Consider the following 22,833-nt stretch of genomic DNA (forward strand, 5'->3'; position numbering starts at 1 on the left):
CAGTTGGGCGGCAGCACTGTAACGAAGATTCTGTGTCATCGTCGGTACTACCGTAATCAAAGATGTTTTAAATTTGACAGGAAATTAATACATTTTTTTCTATATAAAGTACAACGAAGTACATTTTCATGAGGTAATCATATAATCATATTCATTACTTCGATGCAACAATTTTATATTTATAATGTACTTGTAATTATAGTTTTCACAATAAACGCGAGAAATATTCAAGTACAGCAGATAAAAATAAAGCGTATGTTGATAATTTTAATGAAACTTATAAAATATTCGAAATATTTTGTGTTTCAGTAAATTTCATTCAGATATAATATAGTCTGGGAAAGATGAAAAATACCTATGCATATGTAAGTACTATGTATTTTACTAAAAAACGAATTAATTTATAAAGGAATATATAGACGAATTCGTTTTCTCTTCATTCACTATTTCAAAGAATTTATAGGAAACAATTGTCGATAGATGTTATTTAATGCGATAGGGTAACGTAACGAAACACCTAGGTAGTTTTGCAACGAAATAGTAGAAATGAAATATGGGCTAGCACGAATGTAATATTATATTCGAAGGATATCGAATGAAGTTATACGTAGTTGTAGACTTTTTCATACCGGAACACGACTAAAGATAGATTCGCAACATTTAAATAGAGTTGTAAACTGCGATTGAATATAATCTCTTAACCTACAATTAATTGCTTCGCTGCGTTCGATTCTATGAAATAAATGTAGCGTTGTAGCGAAAATAAATGATGCGTTTTATTTATTTTTCTATGGTATATTTGTGAATATCTTTTACCGCTGCTATTAAGCAATATTTTCCGAGATCTTTAAACATCTTTACGAGCGAATCGGTTATGATGCAATAATATTGATTATTTCGTTTTGTTTTACAGGCAAAATATTGGATATTTCATCGGTAGGTTTCCTTTAATTTTCTAAACAAAGAAGGAGAAAAGGTACAAATTGACAACATAATCGAATCTACATCGATTTATTTTGAAAAGGAAAAAGTGTTCATTCTGTAATACACAATAAGAAAAGGAAAAAAAAAATAAAAATGAGCCAGTTAGGAATAAAGCTATATCAAGGTCGATTCAATTGTTGGTTATGACAATTAATAAATAATTATGGATTATTGTGGAACATTGAATCAGCGTGCAAAACACGTGACGACATTCTTTTCCCTTTTAAAAATTCATTCCACATGTGGGAAATCAAACTCAACTATCGCTGCACGTTGCATCAGCATTTTCCACTTTCGTCTTTCGACAAACTGCAATCGTATACACACGTAGTGTTCGCCACACGTAATTTTATCACACTACAACAGACTGGTAAGTAATATTGTTAAAAACAAAACCTTTAGAATTGTCGAAAATGCCCTGAAAATAACAGAAACATTAAGCAAGGTAATAACTTTCGGCCATTGTGTGTTTCTGTTACAAGTACATATAAGCATTGTTCATAACGTCGGCTTTTAACTGCGGCTACGTTTATATCTATGTATTAATATTTAAAAAGCATCAGCTACGCGATAAAATATCCTATCGAAACACATTAATTCCTGCAAAGGGGAGTACAGAGAGGGAAAGGCAAAATTCCTCTTCTACTTGTGCAATGCTTCTTGCAAGCGTTTCCGGTAAAAAGCGCCATCTATTCTTCTTCTATTCGAATCACCGCGTATTTATAATCTAATTAACAAGTTTTTTTCACAACTTCATTGAAAATCATTAGTAACAGTTGTTTTTGTTTATTTTTTGAATTTCGCTATATGCAATAGACAGAAAAGTTTGTGTAATCAGCAATTTCTGGATAGTTTGATCTTGTATCGTTGCTATGGATTCTCTTTGAGTTTATACTTTAATCGATAGTACGAAACTATCCATTCATTTTCTTATCGCTTGTCCATCGTTACTTTGCCTTGTTGAGAACAAGTTCTACGCCCTCAGTTTTCTCGGCTTTTTGTTCAAGAACTTCTGTTTCCTCTAATTAAATTAACACGGAGATATGGAACACGTACAAATTATTTATTAATTTGATATATCGAAGTTTAAGAAGAATTTTTATCATTACCTTGCTTTTCTTCCGTAGCTTTCTCGCTTGTTTTCACAGCTGTCGCTTCTTTCCGTTTCCTTGTATTTTTGATCAATTTTGGTTTCTCTATAGGCACCGTTGTCGGTTTCTTTTTAATTATCTTTTCGATAAGAAATAATTAGACGAGCGAACAACGAAAAGATCGATAATCGCATCTCTTACTTTATGTTGCAGTAATTTTTTGGAAGATGTCTTTTTACTCGCGTGTCGTTTGTCCCACGCTTCTTTTTCTTGCCACCATATTCGTTGATATTCATTAGTCAATAACTGCTCTATACAAGGACGTTTCTCTCTATAAAATTCACTAAATTTTAACGAAAGGAATTGAAAGGAGTCGAATCGTATGAAAATTTATAACGTACTTTTCGTAAGAGGGTACGAATACTTTCTGCGACGAAAATTGAGAAGAAACGATGTTGTCCGAAACTTTGCAAGGAACCGCGGCTGTCCATGATTTGATCTTTACATCCGTAAGCGTTGTCATAATTGCGGGTTACCCTATTTTACGGTCAGGTTCAAATTTTCTAAACGTTTTTCTCGAATTTTTAGTAAATTAGCAACGACTAAAGCAATCTATATTCGCGGAAACGAAACGCGCAGAACCATTAAAAAAACGATTACATTAAACAATTGAACGTCAGGGGGGATAATCTATTAGGGTGACGAACTGACCAATCGGCGAAGAAGGTAGCAAAATATATTTAAGATCAGTGTCATTCTTCGAATCGATGCATCATAGAATGAGATTGGTAATTTACAGCGTAAACATTTTTTTGTAGTATCAATAGTTAGAATTGTCGTAAATTATAAGCGAAATAACAGTATAAGGAAATTTATGTAGGTACAAGAAAATTTTGACAGATCGATGCGAACACCAATCTGTAAAACTAACGTGTTGATAAAACGGGAACCGACACCATCTTGTGTTTACTTGATAATCAATCTAGAAAACGTACTCGTTCGGTGTTAATGGATTTAGCATCGACCACGTGCCAGAACCAGTCAAATGTGGCCCACAAACCTTCCGTACGATTTACGTTCGGATTATCGCGTTTTACAAAGTGGAGCGTTATAACAATTAAAAACGTTTGCCGCGTAAAAACAACTATTTCTCCAAAGAAAAGATTCCATTAAATTAACAAGCGAGAAGTTTACTACGAATTCGACAATTTTTTTGTCAAGCTGGATGTTTAGTCCGCTCGATTATCACGACCCTGATAAGGTACTCTTTAAAACAAACGCGAGTAGCGAAGCATGACAGTGTCGCTTTCACTTCGGATCAGTCTTTCTATGTATTTCTTGTTACGAGCTGAGAATCACGAACTTAATTTGTCCGTTAAGTTTATCGATGCACAATTAACGTCGAAAGCTAAATACATATGTTAGCCTTTAATATGAAAAAATAAAGGCTTTACCGATAAACACTGACGCAGAATTCGCAACAATTTGATGATCGCAGTACCGTATCTAGAGTATAGGGGGCCCTCGAACAAATCTGGGATGTTCTTGCTGTAGGTATTCGACCAGTTCGATCGTTATCGTAAATGTCTTAAACATAATTGTCAAAATCTATTATGATCACGATGTTTGCATCGGGTAGCGCATCGTCTACGGAAACGTTTCGACATAAACGGTATCGGCACTTTTTCGTTTAATTATCTTAGGTTCGATTGTTCGAGCGATGGTCGGGTGAATCGTGTGTCAGGATGGGAAATGTAAGTGTTCAAGGAGGGAGTAAAGCACCGATATGGGAGGAGTTCTTTCAAGTTCTCTCTCCGTTGAGAGACTGCAAGGAGCAGAGGTGGTCTCTGCTCACCTGAGCATTTCAGGTGGCAGTCGCCCTGCTGAGTTGTTCAGCGACGGGCACCTCGTAAGCATCGGGATCCACGAAATTCCGCGAGTTCTCGGTCGAGTTCTCGTTACACTATTTCACGTTGCTTACGATGTCGGATAATTCTATTCACTTCAGCACGGACACTGTCGAATCGATCGAGACACGCGCGTTTTTCACGGTTAGTTCGATCATCGTATCGACATTTTTTTCTAAATATATATATATATATATATATATATATGTATATATACATATATACATACATATATATTTCTGTATTTTCGACTATCTTTCGATGCATGATTAGACTTTTTCCATCGTTCACGTTATTTCTTTCGAAATCTTTAGAAACAGATTTTGATCCGACTACCGATATCATTGATGGACACCATTAGGTATTTCGTCCGAGGTTTCATGCGATCGGATTAATATGACTTCTACAATGGATGATAAGAAGATAATGAACATGATAAATCGAGCTATGACGGGTGACGTTGCGATCACACAATTTGTGGTTATCGAACAAGAACAAGAGTTTCGTGTAAAGAGGTTAGATGAGTCGGAAAATATGACATTTATATCGGGGCGAAAGAAAGTGAATGTTCCACGGAAGAGTGATTTATCGCGAGATCGAGAATGGTAGAAAATATTTGATAATCTCGTCGATACATAGGTACGTGACAATATGAAACCGTGCATAAATTGCTTCTAGATTATTGTACATTGAATTATACGAAAGATGCTCGCGAACAATGAAAAATGTACTTTTAAATGTCTATCGAACTCAAATATTTGTGCAAAGATATCAAATGATTTGGTAAAGTGGCTCATAAAATACAGCATGAGATAACGTGTAAAGTGTTTCTGTACATCGGAATGAAGTGCATAAGACGATAAACCTACAGATACATCGTTAAATGCGTGCACCTTGTGTCCGTCACAAGATGAGCTTTCTCGTTTCGGTCGATAATCGTGTTTGTTTCTGTATTCTGTCGGGGCTGATCTCGTGGCGGGTGAACGCGTAACAAAACATTACGTAACGTTGAAAAAACTGTGGAAAATGTTCGAGAGTTTGAAATAATCGCGTTACAAACAAAGTTAGTTATTCGAAATTGTAAGTCATAATTTATATGCATATACAGACGTTAAGAACCTGCACCCGTTAACCGCTACTTTATACGAGTTTATCGGGTATTTTACGAGGAATCTTCTTATTTATCCAGTCGTAGGATCGACGTTTATTAAAATGGTAAACCAAAGAGGAATAACTTTGTTCAACCATGCGTATGATAGCACGTTTTACGTGATGCTTGTTTTGATCGAAGTGTTATCTTATACGGTATCAATTACTTGGCCACAAAGTAATTTCACAGTACAATGGCAATAGCCGCTGCAAACCGCTGTAAACCGCTGGTTCAGTAAATCGTAATAAAATCGCATAGAAATACGTCAAGGTACATCGATACGTCTACATTTCACTCGAACGAAATACCTAATTGTTAAATGTCTCTGAAATTGCAAAATATTATTTTCCTTCTTCAAAGGCTCGATGTCGTTAAAATTCTTATTTGACAATTTCTTTTTGTTCCTCTTATAGCGCTGGGTGTATAGGACATCGATATTCTGTTCGTAAGATATTGTACGGAGAGACATCGACACGTTATGAAAACCAGTGTGACCAAGTGCAACGAGTGCCAACTAATCAGAGTTGAAAATTTCTTTAAACGATATAAGCGAACCTCCAGGGACATGGATAAAAGTAAACTTGCGTGTTGAACCGTTCGAAAGGAATTTTCTATTTTTTTTTTCTCTTCTTTATGACGAGCGATTGTGAGTAGTGCCTTAATCGTATACGAATTGGAGCATGATGGGAGAGGTGATTCGCGTAGCTGGAAGGACACCGGACGTTGGGGAGTTCCTAAAGGAGGCGATGCTGTCCCAAAGATTCGCCGACGTTGCTCTCTGTTGTCCGGGTGGGCAAAGATTCTTGGCTCATCGTTTGGTTCTTTCAGCTGCCAGCCCTTATTTGCAAGTAAGCTTTGCATACTTTTACTTTAGCGATTCCATTTTCGAATATTTCGCTTCTTAGGATGCGGTTAATCATCGTTCGAACGATAAGGTAGGGTCGATCCGATAACATACCCAACAAACGTGTTACTCGAGAAGATCGAAGGAAATCTAGGCACGCGTTAATTCCAACTTACAACGAACGTCGTAAGACTTCTGTATACGTTTATCAGGGAGATAAACCTAATTAATTAATCGATGTTTAAACATCGTATTTCATCGAATCGTTTCGATGCTTATTAATGAAACGTTTGACAGCTGCTATCAGTATCACGAAAATGACTTGTTTGTTAACGCGCATAAATAATATGTTTCTGCGTGATTAATGAACGGCGATAATACTCGAGCATTCGTATAACGCGATAATATACGATTTAATATTATTTTCATTAACGAAAAGTACAAGATATATATTTCAAGGATAAACGGTAATCAAGCTGTTTTACATTATTAAATTACTATGTTTGCGAGTCAACGAGAACGATCATCGCTCTATAGCATTAAGGGAATCGTTTAATTTCTTTCTTTCTGTTCCTTTTCCACGAGTCGCGTTTCGTCGACCTCTAATCTCTTTATACTCGTTGCATAATTTCAACCTCCACGTCCGCGTATCGCGTTTTCTTTCCCGACGAGGTGCAATTTTCTGGTAATCGTTTTCGGTTCGATTGCTCGCCGCTACACGCGGAGAACGAGCCTTAAAAATTACACCTTGCAAATCTCTCTGTGAAAGGTTTCATGTACGCGCGTACAACTTCTTTATCTATTCTTTTTCTTCTCTTCTGTTCGTTGTTCGCGGCGCTCGAATACCGACAACAAATGTCCCGATTTTGTATTTCGCGTTTAACCAGTCGATAATGAGTACTATTTACGGCCTAGCTTTTTCTCTATTACCATTTTTGCCGTTCGTTCGATGTTGTCCTGTTACGTTGTTCGTTACATGCATGACAAACCTTAGATAATTTTACATCTAACAGATGCTTTTCTGTTTTTTGCGTATCTGTATACGGCACTGTTCAATGTCAAGCTTCCTGATTCGAAACTTTTCGCGGTAGTTTTCCCTTCGAAATGATCGACGAGGAGGATGGTAATCATTTCGCTATGCCATCGAAACGATATCTCAAAAGAAGACATCCCGTTAAGGAAAGATTCGGTAGATAGGAGAAAATGTTGTGGGTATACAGGAATGTATGCGTTTCTTTGATAATTCGTCTCTGATACAGGAGGTCAGTGCACCTTAATGATTTCATTTATCGTTTCGGTCTCTCGTAAAGGGTTACCACGCTAACATCTAGCACGTAGGACGCACTATATGCGTTATGCGAGTTGATGCATGCTAAACGTCGCGTTTTGATCTTCCTGATAGCGGCTTACAAACCATTAAAATACTTGCACGCAGCTATTTTATATGGCAGTTGATTCGCTATATTCCCAGGGATAGTACACCGTGTCGTCTCTCGCAAAGCTTCTTTAACGAACCCATTGTCATAAGCTGCTTAGCTACACGCAAACACGCGCGTTCTTTTTTTGCTTCGGAAATAATAATGGTGCGTGTTATACGCAGTATGTATATTTCTTTTTTTTGCACGTGCGAGATATTACAACTTCTACGTGTATCGTCCGCTTATTATAGTTTGTCTGTTAATCTCTATTATACGCGAACACGCACACACTGTGCTCCTGCCTCCATAGTTCGTTTCTTGTACGAGCATCGAAATCACCGTTTAGCTCGTACTACAGGGTTCTGTTGTTTTTAATAGACCTTATTATCCTTCTTTCTTTTCACGAATAAATTAATTGGATTTTATTCAACTTTTCGTGCAATAATAATCTTTGTTGAAACGTTCGCTTCGTTGAAATATCGATAAAAAATGAACCTTGTTCGAACTTGTTAAAAATGAGCTTCTAATTATATGCTCATAATCGATTCGAAGGTAAAATGAATAACGCATTTTTTCACCGACACTTTTACGAACGATCAAAATCGTACAAATTGATTTTGCATACATAAATCAATTTCTGCTGTTCTTTCTTTTTTCTTTCGTTTTGATTGTCGAACAAGGACGAGGCGTCACGGACATACGTATGTATATCCGGCCGATATATGTACCTGTAAACGGCGAACCATTAATATATCTTAATCAAATATTTTTTTCGAAAAATGTTTCGAGTATTATGAATCGACTCGTGTTCGTTTTGTTTACCGTTAGAAAAAGATAACAATTTGTCGAACACGTGTTAAATTGATAAAACTCGTCCGGCAAAATATGTGTTCTGAATGAGTGATTCAACGAATAAAACATTCGCGAGAGACGAGATGGTAATGAATCTCTTGATCATCGAAAAAGATAACGTTGTAAAATGTTCAAGATTAGCTTCGCTTTTACTATTGAATTTGAAATGAAAGTTAAGCGGTTGGACCGAATGGCCCGTTAACGTCTCGTGCAATTAACGGAAATTGATACGATGCTTTTTACGGCCTTAGGTTTAACTGCTTAAACCGTAAGATATGTCGTGGATCGATTATAAGTATTGCATAAAAAAAAAAAAGAAAAATAAAATACTTGTAACGACGTGGTTATATGAATATTAATGATATAATTGTAGATCTCAAGTCAGCACACATTAAAGCTAAAAGGTACAAATGCAGTGATCTATTTTCAGTGATTATATGTCCACGGCACGAAGAAAATTTCTAACTGTTCGTTTGCTCGAGAATAACATGAAAAAATGATCCGATGTTTCATTACGAATTAAATTTAAATTCCGGACAGTTTATTGTAGTGTTTTAGTACTTTACACGAAATTCTAATCGATTCAAGAATATGTTAATGTCACAGGATGTTGTCCTACATACGAGAAACATTAAGCACAGATTTTTAGGTCAATTGCTTCCGTATAAAATGTAATATTTAATTTGTAAATGTAGTTTAATTCCCTTGAAACGCGGCACTACGATCTTACACGATCGATGAAATCCTTTCGCTAATATTCGGCAATAAAATGGAAATTTCGGATAAGAATTCTCATAAATCCTGATTCTTTTCGCTTTATCGTTTTCTGCTAGGCTAACTCTTCTTAATCACGAAAAAAGGAACGAAAATAAAAAAAAACCTTACGGCGAAGAAGAATCGTCTTCGTACAGTCTTGTACGTTTCCGATACAATCCGAAAATAAAAATTAGATACAGTTAAGTTATATGCAAGCAATGATTTACGTAATTCTATCGTGTCGAAAAAAGTAGACGCTATACAGGTGGTTAAACATCAAACGTTGCCGACAAGGTGTGTACTCTTATCCTCGGAATCACTTTGTTAACGCGTTCTTGATTTCGAGTGACGACCGATCTCTATATTTGCAAGCAATCGACAACTCCGCCTACTAGCTTTTTTTAGTTGTCCGTTTATATGTCCACTAGACGAAATCTTTATTCAAACAGGACATCTTAAGTGGTAATCGTATACTTTGACAAGTATCATTCTGCGCATCACCGCTTCGAGCTACTTCAAACACGTTCAAAATAGAGAACGAGTTGATTTCAAGATGTTCTCGTCGCTCGTGGCTAAAAGAAACTGGAAGAAACATTTTTCTTCTCGTTCTTGATCGTTTTTCATATTCGATTAGATCGCTGCGCATAACGCGATGATTCGATGACGCGAAAGTACAGCGAAATAACACTTGGCATCGATCGGTTTGGTCATTTTGCAGTCGCTGTACCGAACGGTATCGTTGCATCGATTCGATATCTTTCGGTCGTAACCTTAACACGGGCAACAAACTAACGTTTAAGCTTACGGTGATAGGATACCGTATCTGAAATTACGAATTATTCCTAATACCGTCTAAGGTAACTGAAAAATTGTTGTCATTTAGATAACGTTGCGATTAAATTAATCACGCGAACCTCTGCATCTAATTAAACTGCGTATCGAGCTGCATCGCGCGATCATGCGCAAAATAAAGCAATCGAACGGACAAAGAGAAAAAAGGCTAACTTTACAAGCTATCCTTTCAAATAGAACGAATAAATCGGAAGGATCGAGTATAATCTAATAAGTAGAACAGTGTCGTGCATAAGGTGTACAAGCACGATTGTCGATTGGTCTTTTTTATTCGTTATCGTGTCTGATAACGGTGACTGCCTAACGATGTAATAGCGTCGCGTGTAAATAATCAGAAATCGTACGAGAAGCCTTGCATCTCGAAAAAAGGAGCCGGAAAACGAAGAAATCTGACCGTGAAATCACAAATTAGGTTAACGGGTTATAATTGAGAAGGGACGCGAACGAAATATAATCGTGCAAAACGCGATATACTTTCGAACATCGTCGAAATAAAAGTTCAAAGCAGGAATTAGATAATCGAATAAAGTTATTTAAAAATGGTAAGATACGATGGGAAAAGAAATTGATTCGCAGCCTTTCTCTTTGTCGGCTTGTCCCTTCATCGTGTCAACGCGTTACCTAGAAGAAAATCTTGCAAACGGATCGGTAATGAGGGTCATTAGTTTAGTTTAGCGCGCGCTCGTGGTTGTATCTCGATAGAAAATTAGTGTAATAATAACACGCCTCCTGGAACGCGTAACGAGAGTCGTTGATACGGGGTGATTTATCTTCGGAGCTTGTTTTTTCGCGAGATACAGACGCGTTTTAGCCGTCGCGTCCCGGATAATTCCAGTTTATTTTCTTCTTTACTACCACGTAGCGTCACTTTCTTAGAAAATTCTGTCAAACTAGTTCCTCGCTCGACTTCCTTACCAGATTTCTGACTTACCATCTTCTTCGTTTAACATCAAAATGTTGAACGTCGAAATAAATTTCAACTTATCTCTAATATAATCTAAATTCCCTCTAACATTTTTACATTTTCGAGGCTTAACAAGTTTTCTTCCAACATAGGTCGCTAACGCAACAACAATAGGAAATTGCGTTAGACTACCGTCGATGTATCTCCAATTCGTAGGTAGTTTCATTATACGAGACAAACCGTTAATGTTGACTGCCTTGAACGTTTTCTTGATCATTTGCACTTTGTTGTTCCGAGCCGTTATCGCATATTATTTCTGCCTAAAACCGTCTAATATAGATACGTGAACTCGATAACGGACACACGCAGCCTTCAGTTTCGCGTTCGTAATATTACTTTTTTTGCGCGCGTATTTCTGCGATCATTCGAAATGCGTGATTCTATCCTGAAGATTTATGATCACGGATAACAGATAGTCCGTGTTACCGAGTCTTATACATCGGACGTAGACGTTGACGGAGTTGCAATCCCGTTCAACCATTTCCGAACTCGATTCCTACAATCTTGTCACGTTAAAAGAAAACACGTTTGCATGTCACGTCCAGTTGGTACTGGAAATTATGGTTAACTGGAATGCTATGGCGTTAAGTGAATTCTTCTCGAATTTTTTTGCTTTCAAGCTCGTTGAACAGAATTTAAATATCGAGTCGATAGCGAATAATTTAATAGAGAAAAAATGGTTCGTTTTGGAACACGTTAAACGGATGGTTACGGTAACGACGGAAACTAACGAAATAAAAGAAAAAAAAAAATCAAAAGAATCCGACTGACGTCAGGTACTGTGACCTTTTCCAGAGAAACGTAAAAAAGGCACGGATTGTCGTGGAATTTAAATCGTCCGGGAAGAAACGACACGCTTCGCTCGTCTCGGTCGACCTTAAAAAAGTTGGTCAATAGGAATTATGCATTCGCGTGGATTCGCGTCTGCCATAAATTTCTGTTCAGGTACCGGTAAATAATCTGGCTCACTCGTTTCTGTTTTCAGGAAGTGTTGTTGGCTCACAGCAGAACGTCGTCGCATTGCGAGCCGATCACGGTGATATTAGCCGAGGTGGAAGCGCCAGAACTGGCGGCCATTCTTGGTTTCGTGTACACCGGAAGCGCGACGGTACCTCGTCTTCGGTTGAACGCTTTTCTGCGCGCTGCCGAGGCTCTCCGCATAAGACTGCCTCCTGTACCGGTCGTGATGACTTGCTCGCGAGCGGATTGTAAACAAGAAGACATCAAAGACGTGAAGATCAACCCGAAGTACCTGCGCTGCGATCAATATCCATGCTGCGACGGTTGGTACCGTCCTGGGAGAAATCAAGATGGAGATTCTACGAGCAAAGAGGAACCGTATCCACCGATCGAGTCCTTGGAAACCGCAAGAGAAATCAGACCGCTTCCTGAATCGATGAACTTCGTTGAATCGAGATACGAAGCTGGAAAATATTGCTCTAGCACGTTCTGGTCCGTTCCACCGCCGCCATTTTCGAATCTCGAACACGAGAAGAACGTCGAACGTTTAGAGAAACGCGAAACGAATCGAACCGTGATACCTGTCGTCGATGGGATCAACTCGACGCAAGCTGTACGTACGGAAATCCTTCGAGTCTGTGATTCGTCCGTCGAACATCGTCAACGGGAATTCTGTTTCTCGAGAACCTTGCACGATAGACAATTAGAACCGTTCGAATCGAGAATGAAGACTGATCAGAATCCTGGAAAAGATTTCGCGATGTACGATCGTTGTTTGGAGCAAGAGAGGGCTCCTGTCATTCGTTCCCGAGTCGAGCGTTGTCAGGACGGGAACACCGTTTCACCAGATCGGATCAGATTCTTCGAAAAGTCGGATCACGGCGAAGATTTGTCGTGTCAGGAAGGTTGTTTGCTTTGGAAATCACCCAGGAGACACGTGGCCAACCGTGTCACTGCTTCGCCATGGAAACAGACCATCAGACCTTATCACTTGCCCAAGTTACAGCCTATCGTTCTTCAACCTGGACTTCCTCTTCGGTGTGCCGACGATGCGAATGTAAGTGTTGTCTAACCGATCAGATTCTCCGTCTTCTTTTCGCGCTATGGATTTCGTTCAAATTATTTTATTCTTTTATTAAATTTCGATCGATCGTACGCGATTCGACGACTCTTTGCGGTTAATTTGCAGTTGCACAAGGCTCGATGAATTTGTCTGAACGATTATCGGTTAGATACAATTACCGATTCTCGTTCTGTACCTTCATATTGTTACATCACCTCTCATACACGGATCTCATGGGATCGAGTTACTAATCTTACCAGTAGCAATCGCTATCCTTTCATACGGAAAGTGACTTGTTTACCATGCCTGTTGATCGCGAATGAAATCTTTCGTGTTCATCCTTCGAGGTTTCTCACCATATGGAAGGCTATAAGACCGTACGAGGGCAACATTATCGAAGAAACAGCTTCGAGATAATAATATTAAAACGAGCACGTTGTTCTCTGGTCGTACGATCATCGAACATCTTCTAATCTTTTTCCTTTATTCCGCGTTATACGTTCAAATTTCATACATTCCTCTCTTGGAACAGCCAGTGTAGATCCATCCGCTAATTTTCGAAGATCAAAAGCGAGATTACTAGGTTTTTCTAAACGCATGCTCGACCGTTCCGGTCTAAACCAAAGCTGAAACCTATTTTAAGTAATTTTTTCTTTCGTTCGTGATCTTTCGACGCGTTGAAACTGCACGTAGGACTCGAGTGACTGTCTTTCTTCCCTTCTTTTCACCATCTCCTCGCTTTTGATGATCTCTCTTGGCTCGTTGCATAACGTTCACCCGTCTATAAGTACACGAGATCGTCCTCGTTTCAAACATAAAACACTTATGGAAAGTCCGTAACCGATCGAGCCATTTATGCGTCTTAGACGTTGCCAACATCACGAACGGTTTTTATTTTGATCGATATCAAAACCAGTGGATCGCTCGCGAGACGGTCCTGCTAATCCTTTTTCTTTACTTTCTTCGTCTAATTCGATCCGGCTACTCGCGAACGCGTTACCAAACTCTGTTCAACGATCGAGTCACTATTTCGAATTTACTATTCGTTAACTCGTATCGGCGATATCGCGAACCGTTGAACGAGAGGGAACCGTTCAAAGAGGTCCGACCAACCTCGCGCCGAGCGACTATGAAATATTTCGAATGCACCGTTGAAAGGTTAATTTGCCTTGGGATTCTTATCAGCGTTCTCGGCAGAAAAGAATGTTTATGCCGGATGTAAGTAGAGCACAAATTAAGATTCTTCAGGCTTTCGTGGCCTGAATCTTCCACGGTTAGTACTCTTACGAGGCTTTTCGATCGAAATCGTAAAAAGAATAAACTCGAGCTAAACGTCGCGTCGCGATTTTGCAGCTACCTAACGTTCCGAACTGTTCGATCGAGTAAAGGTATTGTCATTTTTTTCACCAGCTTCCCGATACGCGCGTATCCTGTTCGTTAGATTCTGCGTTTAATTTCTCGCATAGATCGTTATCGTTGGCAGGAACACAGAACCGTTTATCCATATGAATTATAGGCGAACTCTGGTGTTTCTTAAGGAAACAAGAAGAAGAACAGGGTAACCAGGACCCACTTATTCTTCATCGACCTTTCACCAACAAATGAAAGCACGCCGCGCCGAACCGAACCTCGCCGAACCTCGCGCGACCGTTTCTTGATACGCCGCGCCGCCAGCCGTTCATTTTGCTTTCTTCCGTTAAAATATGCAGAAGAATCAGTGCCCGAGTCGTTCGTGTTGCACTTTTGCAACCACTCATTTTAGTTGGATCGGCGTAATACGATGGTGCCAGGTGATAAGATGTACATCCACGACCAGCTGCCTCCTCTTGGTTAGCCCAATGTCATTCTGATTAATGAAACTATCAGTTACATGGCAGTTGTCTTGTTTTCCCCTTCTTTTTCGTCGTCTCTTTCTTTTTTCGTTGCTCGAATTTTTTCCTCTCTTTTCGTTCTTCATACTTTTCGATGCAGCTTTCTTTTTCTGGATTATTTCGGCACACGGTGGACAAACGGCATCACCAGCTGGTGCACGCCAGCTGCGAACTTTGGTTTTACATGTTATTACACGCAATCCGGAGAGGAACGTTTTCTCTTTCGACACGTGCACTGATATGCTCCAGATTTTTTCCAGATTGCTTTACGACCTTGCGCAACGTGGCGCATGTTCTTTTAATGCCGAGACTCCTCTCCCTTTTTTTATACGCTTTTTTCGTTTCGTCGTTTATCTCGGCAGACTGCATCGAACTGCACCTTTCCATGACCAAGTGGGAGAAGCTCGATCGAGCAATTAACGGATCGGATTCGCCGATAGGTTAACGTGATTTTGCCGGCAAGAAGCGATACTTGCCATCACGCGATATTCGACGTGTAACGAATTGCACGAAAAATCGAGGATTTGTTGCCGTTCCGAACGACCGGTTCATTTTAATAGCCGCTGCATCCAAACAGAATCCGCACCGTTTGCTTCTATGATTCTCTTCTCGTTACCCAATTAAACGATAAGTTCAAATATCTTGCAATAACTTTGTTACTTTATCGTCACCGGAGTGACGGGTTCGATTGTACCTTATCGAAATTCTACTTCGTATTATTCATGTATCGTGCGTCTATTTATGATCACGGAAACGATAACTAATTACGCATAAAACAGACTGATGTATACACTGATTGCAAACTAGTTATCGATAATATACGCGACGAGCATAATGACGTCTAACGACTATATGGATCAATAATTAAACGTTCTGATAATACATCTTCGCTTGCACCGCTTTCTTTCTACTATTTTTCTCCGGTAATTGCACACGATTAAAAGCGTGCTCGAGCATGGCGATGCAGCGTAAAATAGAGCGAAGGAGTATTACACACTGTCGCGTAACGATTCGGTGCTCCTTCGATTCCTCGATAGGAAAATCTTGCTACGCTAATACTGTAACTTTACATTGATCTTATTGTTGCAGGAAGTCGGAGAAAAAGTTGGTCCAACGGAAACGACGCGAGTAACCTCTGGCAGTTTGAATCTACAGCTACCGAAAAATGCAGCATCTAACGATCTCTACTACGACCTCGAAGTTCCTATCGTCCACGAAACCGTGTACAGTAATAATAGCCGAACATTGGAAGATAATTGTTCGGGAACAAAACAGCAGGAGTTTTATTCGGGCGAAATCCCGATGTCGACTACCGCTCGAATCGCTCCGTCGATCAATAACGAAGTCAGAAACAACGAATCTCTTTTACAGCCCGAAAACAACGCGATTCCAACCGCGACGAGGTGCATATCGAGCGTTAACGAGAACCGTGAACCGAACGTCAATCGAAATTATTTCGGACCAGTGCTACAGCATCCGGTTCAGAAGCCGGAAATTTCTCATCCCGTTAGTAGATTGTGCGATACGATCGACTCGAACGATACGAACGATCGTTTCGCGATAGCGGAAACGGAAAAAGAGGCGCGCACCGACGACGATAAGGTTGCCGAGCGTGTGATCCGAAATAGCGACAACAATAACAACGACGCGATCATTGGTAACGATATTTCTCAGCACGGTAGACCCGTTACGATTCAGGAAAATCATCGATGCGACCAGTGTGGCAAGACTTTCGTCACCAGAGCATCCTTGAAGGTATATTGATTTCGATTTTTTTACACGATAAACGGTCCACCCATTCCATATGGGATTCAAACCCGTTAAAAATCACCGAATACAGATCGATACGGTATTTATCGTAGCATTTTTCAAATGTCGTTCAGGTACACATCAGAACGCACTCGGGAGAGAAGCCGTTTCGTTGCGCCGATTGTGGCAAGCAATTTTCTCAGCTGCGAAACTACAAGTATCATAGAAGCGTTCACGAGGGTACCAGAGAATTCGCGGCCACCTGTCCAGAGTGCGGTAAATACTTCAACGATCGTGGCTACCTGAGCTCTCACATGAAGATCCATCGTAATCGGAAAGAATACGGATGCACCGAATGCGGGAAAAGCTTCAATCAACGGGTCGCTTACAATATGCACGTGAGGATACATACCGGCGTGAAACCGCATCAGTGCGAGCAGTGCGGCAAAGCTTTCTCCAGAAAGATGCTGTTGAAACAGCATTTGAGGACCCACTCGGGTGAAAGACCGTATCAGTGTCAAGTCTGCCAGAAGGCTTTCGCTGATCGCTCGAACATGACGTTGCACACGAGACTTCATTCCGGATTGAAACCGTATCAATGTACTTTGTGTTCGAAAGCGTTTACGAAGAAGCATCATCTCAAGACTCATCTCAACTACCACACCGGTACCAAGCCATACTCCTGTCCAAATTGTGCTCTACGATTTTCACAGAGCAGCAACATGAGAACCCATTTCAAAAAGTGTACCGTTAACAATTCAGCCGAAACGATAAGTACACGGATCGAGAGCAATATCGTGGAATCGTCCAAGGATGCGCAGGTAAGGATAATATCGAGGACACCTACGGATACTTTGACACCGCCGAATTCGGATCAAGAATTAAGTATTTTAACGCCTATTTCCAAGATCACCGGAATCGAAGTAACCGGGACGTAGCAGAGGGTTACAGTTGCCAGATTGGCCAGGTACACGTATACAAGTACTATGTATTTATTTCCCGTTGACAGAAGTATCGCTACGCATCGTGCTCTATCGAAAAGGGTTAGAACCGTTGTGTCTTTATCCTAAAATAGCTGTACGATTTCGACGGATAGCACGATCCGTTTCTGTCACGGTGAGATCAATCTTCGCGACAAATGGCAGACTCGACGTCTGTGATGTAATCAACCACGTAACCGCTATGAATCAAGTTTAATAACGGTGAAATTTGCACATTTCGTGTAATTGCCGATCGGAGATTGTGCGACCACTTTTTGCGTCCGATGAGAATGGCCGTCTCTATTTTTTTTCTCGGAATCAAGTTCGATAATGCACGATGATCGGCATGGATAAAATCGATCGAGCATTCGGTCGACGCCGGTGTAATCGACCGATAGAAAGTATTAGATACGTTTGAAAGTAGCTCTGTCAGTTGGTAATCCGAGAGCTACCATAACAGTAGAAACGATTGCCTTTTCCTGGAAATTGTTCTTTCGCTGTAGCACGTATGTATCGATTCTGTCCGCAAATTGTTACGTCAACCGTTCATTTTTCTTTACATTTCCTCTGCTCCGAATTCATTTACTTTCTTTCGAATTCGAGACATCACTTTGCGTTTCTTCCTACGTTTTGTATTTGCCACCTTCAGCTTTGCGCCGATTATTTATACGCGTAGCGAATTAAGTCCATCAGTATACATTTACCGTGAAACAATATCTATTTTGCTTTTTCTCCTTCGATACTACGATGCAAGACGAGCGATTTGCGAACGCGATGTATATATTTATAATCGTTATACGCTCCGAGTATTTGATCCGACGATTTTATATTTCTAGTTGTAAAAACTGGCATCCTCTTTCTACTTGTATCATATTCCGTACAATTTGTGTAAACGAGCGAATCGTGTCAATAAATGGCCAAGAATTTCCATGATCTTGTAACTTTTCTATTCAATACCCATCGTCGACAAACTTCGTCAAAATCCTCTGATCTTTCGAACGCGCTTCGACAGTCAGATTCTACCCGGCTTCTTTAAAAGCGTAGATAATTAAAACGTGGCCGTCTTTGCTTTCTCTTTCGCGCTTATATTCCATTTCTTTCTATTTATCACGAAATCGATGAGCATCAATATCTCGTGAAATTTTTTATTCTCGGAGATCGAGATAAAGCAAGATCGGCATAATACCTTCATTCTCGGTGCAGCCGTGAAAAGCGTCGAGAATACGATTCGTTCCATCTCTCGATCGGACCTATTCATTCGTCGCTTCGCGTTGCCGACATATTACCGATAAATATTCCAACTCTTTTCAATGTTATTTTTTCGATTGTTCGATTGCGTTTAATTCACGGTTCCGTTCACCGGTGACCCCCATACTAATCGATACACGTATCGATAGACTTTCGTCCGATAAGGGGCGTTAAGAACACGACTACGAGGATAATCCTGCACGATTCGTACCGTAGAAAAATCGAAGCGAATTCGTCCGTTAATCGAGGTTAATTAGAATAAGCCGTTGATCGGTGAGCAAGTGCTTCCAAGAGACGGTTCTGCTTTCACGTGGTACGTTGAAAATATACGTACGTCGGGCATGTTACTTCCTCCTGACACGAAGCAACTCGAAGGACCTCTTCTAACGCGAAAGAGATCGTATCGCCACGAAGAGATAGCTGTTCCTCTCTCGGAGTCACCAGAAGCCTCGAATAATGGCACGCAAGTGTACACTCGAAGACCGTACGCTCCTATGTTTGTTGAAAGCTCCGTTAAACGTTCGAGTACAACGAGGAGCTATTTATTTCTGATTTGTAGACCGCTTCAAGCTACCTTAGAATGTCTGGACCGTCCCGTTGCCGCTTCGTGGATCGTGTCCTTTTACGGGATTCGAACAAGTATTTCCACGAGAACGAATTAAGCTTCGCCAATCGACTCGAACAATTCATTTCTATTACGAAATAACGTCGAGATATCCTGGAATTTCCTAAATATTTATCCGTGAAATTTTGGTATTTGTCCGAAGACCTCTACGTAAAATCACAGCAGGATTTCGTGCACTTCGAATACCGTAAAGTCATCCGATTCGACTACCTGACATTCCAAGCTGCGTCTAAACTCGAAATGTACTCCACATCAAACGTCTAATGTAAATGTTTGATAAGCGTTCCCGCAATAGCGAGCTAATATTTGTTCAGCGTATAGGTTTGCCACGGGATAAGAGCGACCGTAGATTTTTCTGGTCGGACAGAGAAAAAATAGGTACACGTATGGTCCACCATACGGGTAGAAGAATTTACAAAGTTCCACGAATATACATGTAAGTATTGTCAATTTGTCTGGCTTTCACCGGATTCGTTCTATTCCATTTGAATGTTTGAGAAATTAATGGTTCGTCATCGCCGTTATTATTCACCGACGATCGGTTTTATTTCATACCCGATCACCCGTGGAGAAATCATTTCGAATGTACTTCATCGACCAATATTTTTCCGTTTAATTGCAATGATATAAATGAACGATTCCCAACGGAATACCCGTAGATACAGATGAAATAATTAGCGGACGTCGATTAATGTTCCTGCCTTGCTTAAAATCGAGAGACGAATAGTCGCTGCGAAATTCAATTTCGCCACGATTACTTATTCTTAATTACCCCCTGCTAGAAAAATAGCTCGTTTCCATCGAACCGAACGTACCAAAGATTTTCGGTACTCACGGAATTTACTCTCGTACCAGCCAGTTGCGAGTAATCGGATAATCGTGATCGTAATTACTAAAAAATAAGAACGGTCATTTCATTGACTCGCGAATAAATTATCCTCTCACTTCGCGAGGAAGTAACGGAGGTAATTTGTCATAAAATTAATTACTATTTCGAGACGGATGAACGGATCACGTGACTCACTACCGGCACTCTAGCTTTTAAGGTCGGCGTTGTTGCGCGTTCGTGATTCGATCGTCAAATGGCACACGTTCTATCCAAGCACGGAACGATGCATCACGATCTTGCTGTACCATTCCAATGTCCGGTGTAATCAGTCATTTTGCCTATAAAAATCGCTCATTGACCTCCTCGACTAGACGAAGAGAAAATCCGGCCCGATTATCCGATTGTCTGAATCGGGGATAAGCCGTGGGACGTTAAATTTGGCACAACCTATCAGTTCCGATCAGTCGAAAATCGTGTCGCCTTTGAATCGTTGAACCTGTCGTTAGAAAGTACCGTACCCTTTTCTTTCGAAACAACCGAGTATGCTTATTAGACATAAAAGTAAAATGCAAAATAGGGAGATAAAAGGAACCTGAAACTCCTTTCGTTCGTGTCGTTCGTCAGAAGATAATGGGTGTCAAGAACGATTTCGTTTACGTCATTCGACTTTTATATTGGACGACAGCAAAACGAGTAGCCTACACACCCACGATGCATTGCACAATGCTAATGGATCAAGTTCATGCAGTCGTGGAGTAAAATCTGTCGTCCTGATTTCGAGGTTCGCTACTTGTCATACGAACAGGTTCGAATCAGATACGCAAATTTTGTATCGAGAAAGCTGCCAGTCATGATCTCGCAGTTTCGTTATCGTTCTTCGTAATACGTTCCCTTGCTCTTTCGTAATTTTAATTCAGAAATTTAATTAAACAATTTCATCCGAATTACGAGATTAATTTATAGTCGCCGCTTCGGATCTGCACGATCCAACGACGACGCGAATTAAATTATAGCGCGTATCGATATATGATCTAATGGCTAGAAAATCAATTATCATTTACCGTGCGTGTGAAAACTACTCCGTTTGCGTGCGTCTACCGTTACGCGTTTATGTCATTCGAGACCTCGTCCGTGCGGATCGAGCGACAAGAAACGAGATAGAACATCTTATATTAATTTGTTACCTTGTATCGAATTTAGTATGTCCAGAGACCGTATCGAGTGCACGTTACGCCAAGTCAACCAGGTAATTCTCTAATGGCGTGTCGTAATTAAAAACAGCACGATGTCTTCTTTAGCGATAACACATTCTTCGTCCGGACAATGTATATATGCCGACGTTGTAATTTCTGGAGAGGATCGGAGGCAGGGAATGGATTGAACGGCGCAAAGAATCGCGGATGGTAACCTTGGCGGTGGCGAAGTTTTGTCGCCGATAGTATTATCGGCGAAACGTAATAAATATCTCCCATGGACGAAGCCGGACGAAATATTATGTTAAAACCAGTTCGTCGAGGTTATCGAAGGGAACCTGCTCCTTCTGGATTGTCGGTAAGCCTATATATCTGTCTCGAAACGTGAACGGAAAAAGCTCGAATCGAATATTGCGTGTCCACCGTACGAAGTAGCGTGTGCCTGCTCGTCGGCCCGTTATTACATGATTTGTAACACTTTGTTCGCTAGAACCGCTATTTGTACATGCTCGAACGAGCTCGTTCCTCTTGCTCCCATCGCGGTCCGATAAATGGAGGTAAGAACAGTATGACTCGAGCGTATGCACATGTCAGATTTCCCCGCTTGATTTGTCGCGACCAATATTGTTTATTATGTCGAAAGTCCGGTGTTTAGAAATTTGTCGCGTCTTCGCGTTAAATAATCGCGCGTATAGTACGTTAACCCGTGTACAAATTGCTGGACTATCTTTACGTTCATCTAAATCGAAATTATATTAGGTGATTCTCGTTGAAAGGCGAAAAAAGTGAAAACGAGAACGATCCGAGAAGCGCCGTTACCGGATTGCACAACCCGTGATTAACGGGCTTTGACATTAGCTGAACCGATACGTTGTAACCTCGGCACACGCCCGTCGTTCCGGAGAAAATCAACAGCCGTTCAGCGAAGAAATTAAACGAGATACTTATCCAATAAGTCGATGCGAGCTACTCGAAGTCTCGCGTTAAAATATACCAATGATCACGGAATGGGTTTAGATTTTGCTCCATTAGAAATTATCGTCGAAGCTGCGCTAATTATTATCGAGAATAGATCGATGTGTCAATCACCAGTTCGTTCCATAACAGTAAGAGAGTAAACTAGTTTCCTCGAGCTAGATACAATTTGTCGAATCGCTGTCACCAAACTTTCATCGGACAGCAATATTCCCTCCGGCTCGGTGGCGACCGTTCTTTTTTTCTCTTTATAAACATTTGGCTGTCGAATCATTACGTATACGAGTTGGCAAACCGATAGTCGATTGCCATCCGAACGAAATCCGATTTAAAGGGACGATAGAAAGTTGTCGAAAAAGAACGAATGTTTAAGCAATTTTTTGGTCGATACACCGACGCTTCGCGTCGATCGGAGTACGGCACAATTTGTTCGAGGAGATCATCTACCGGTGGCGGTAACCTGTTCAGCTCGATTTCAGTTCTCGACTCGGATCAAGACGATTAAAGCTCCAGATAATTTAC

At 40.4% G+C, this 22,833-nt stretch overlaps 2 protein-coding genes across 10 annotated transcripts; one reads left to right on the forward strand and one right to left on the reverse strand.

Moving 5' to 3' along the window:
- The first annotated feature begins 1 nt into the window (after position 1).
- On the forward strand, positions 2 to 18,374 carry LOC100878539 (uncharacterized). Of its 8 annotated transcripts, none has more exons than XM_076539389.1 (8): positions 2 to 133; positions 310 to 365; positions 914 to 1,354; positions 4,297 to 4,497; positions 5,546 to 5,980; positions 11,804 to 12,835; positions 15,802 to 16,467; positions 16,596 to 18,374. In XM_076539389.1, the coding sequence occupies exons 5-8, from the start codon at positions 5,813 to 5,815 to the stop codon at positions 17,397 to 17,399; spliced, it is 2,670 nt and encodes an 889-aa protein (XP_076395504.1). In that variant the 5' UTR covers positions 2 to 133; positions 310 to 365; positions 914 to 1,354; positions 4,297 to 4,497; positions 5,546 to 5,812; the 3' UTR covers positions 17,400 to 18,374. The 8 variants fall into 8 exon arrangements, with proteins under 8 accessions (XP_076395504.1, XP_076395507.1, XP_012150709.2 ...); XM_076539392.1 differs by lacking the exon at positions 4,297 to 4,497 and having other exon boundaries at positions 16,596 to 17,282; positions 17,370 to 18,374; XM_012295319.2 differs by lacking the exon at positions 4,297 to 4,497.
- Positions 1,755 to 2,727, reverse strand: LOC143265738 (uncharacterized). Of its 2 annotated transcripts, none has more exons than XM_076539423.1 (4): positions 2,477 to 2,727; positions 2,277 to 2,406; positions 2,094 to 2,214; positions 1,755 to 1,996 (listed from the first exon to the last, which is right to left on the reverse strand). In XM_076539423.1, the coding sequence occupies exons 1-4, from the start codon at positions 2,596 to 2,598 to the stop codon at positions 1,932 to 1,934; spliced, it is 438 nt and encodes a 145-aa protein (XP_076395538.1). In that variant the 5' UTR covers positions 2,599 to 2,727; the 3' UTR covers positions 1,755 to 1,931. The 2 variants fall into 2 exon arrangements, with proteins under 2 accessions (XP_076395538.1, XP_076395537.1); XM_076539422.1 differs by having other exon boundaries at positions 1,755 to 2,005; positions 2,477 to 2,724.
- Positions 18,375 to 22,833: the final 4,459 nt, after the last annotated feature.

This window comes from Megachile rotundata, chromosome 14 (assembly GCF_050947335.1).
Source record: "Megachile rotundata isolate GNS110a chromosome 14, iyMegRotu1, whole genome shotgun sequence".
Taxonomy (NCBI): Eukaryota; Metazoa; Arthropoda; class Insecta; order Hymenoptera; family Megachilidae; genus Megachile; species Megachile rotundata.

Excerpts from the sequence above, each read along its gene's own strand:
- LOC100878539 (XM_076539389.1), top strand. The coding sequence starts at position 5,813 with ATGATGGGAGAGGTGATTCGCGTAGCTGGAAGGACACCGGACGTTGGG. Across the intron at positions 5,981-11,803 it reads CTGCCAGCCCTTATTTGCAA|GAAGTGTTGTTGGCTCACAG; the intron begins GTAAGCTTTGCA and ends TTCTGTTTTCAG. Across the intron at positions 16,468-16,595 it reads TCACCAGAGCATCCTTGAAG|GTACACATCAGAACGCACTC; the intron begins GTATATTGATTT and ends AATGTCGTTCAG.
- LOC143265738 (XM_076539422.1), bottom strand. The coding sequence starts at position 2,598 with ATGACAACGCTTACGGATGTAAAGATCAAATCATGGACAGCCGCGGTT. Across the intron at positions 2,215-2,276 it reads AAAAATTACTGCAACATAAA|ATAATTAAAAAGAAACCGAC; the intron begins GTAAGAGATGCG and ends CTTATCGAAAAG. Across the intron at positions 2,006-2,093 it reads AGCTACGGAAGAAAAGCAAG|AGGAAACAGAAGTTCTTGAA; the intron begins GTAATGATAAAA and ends TAATTTAATTAG.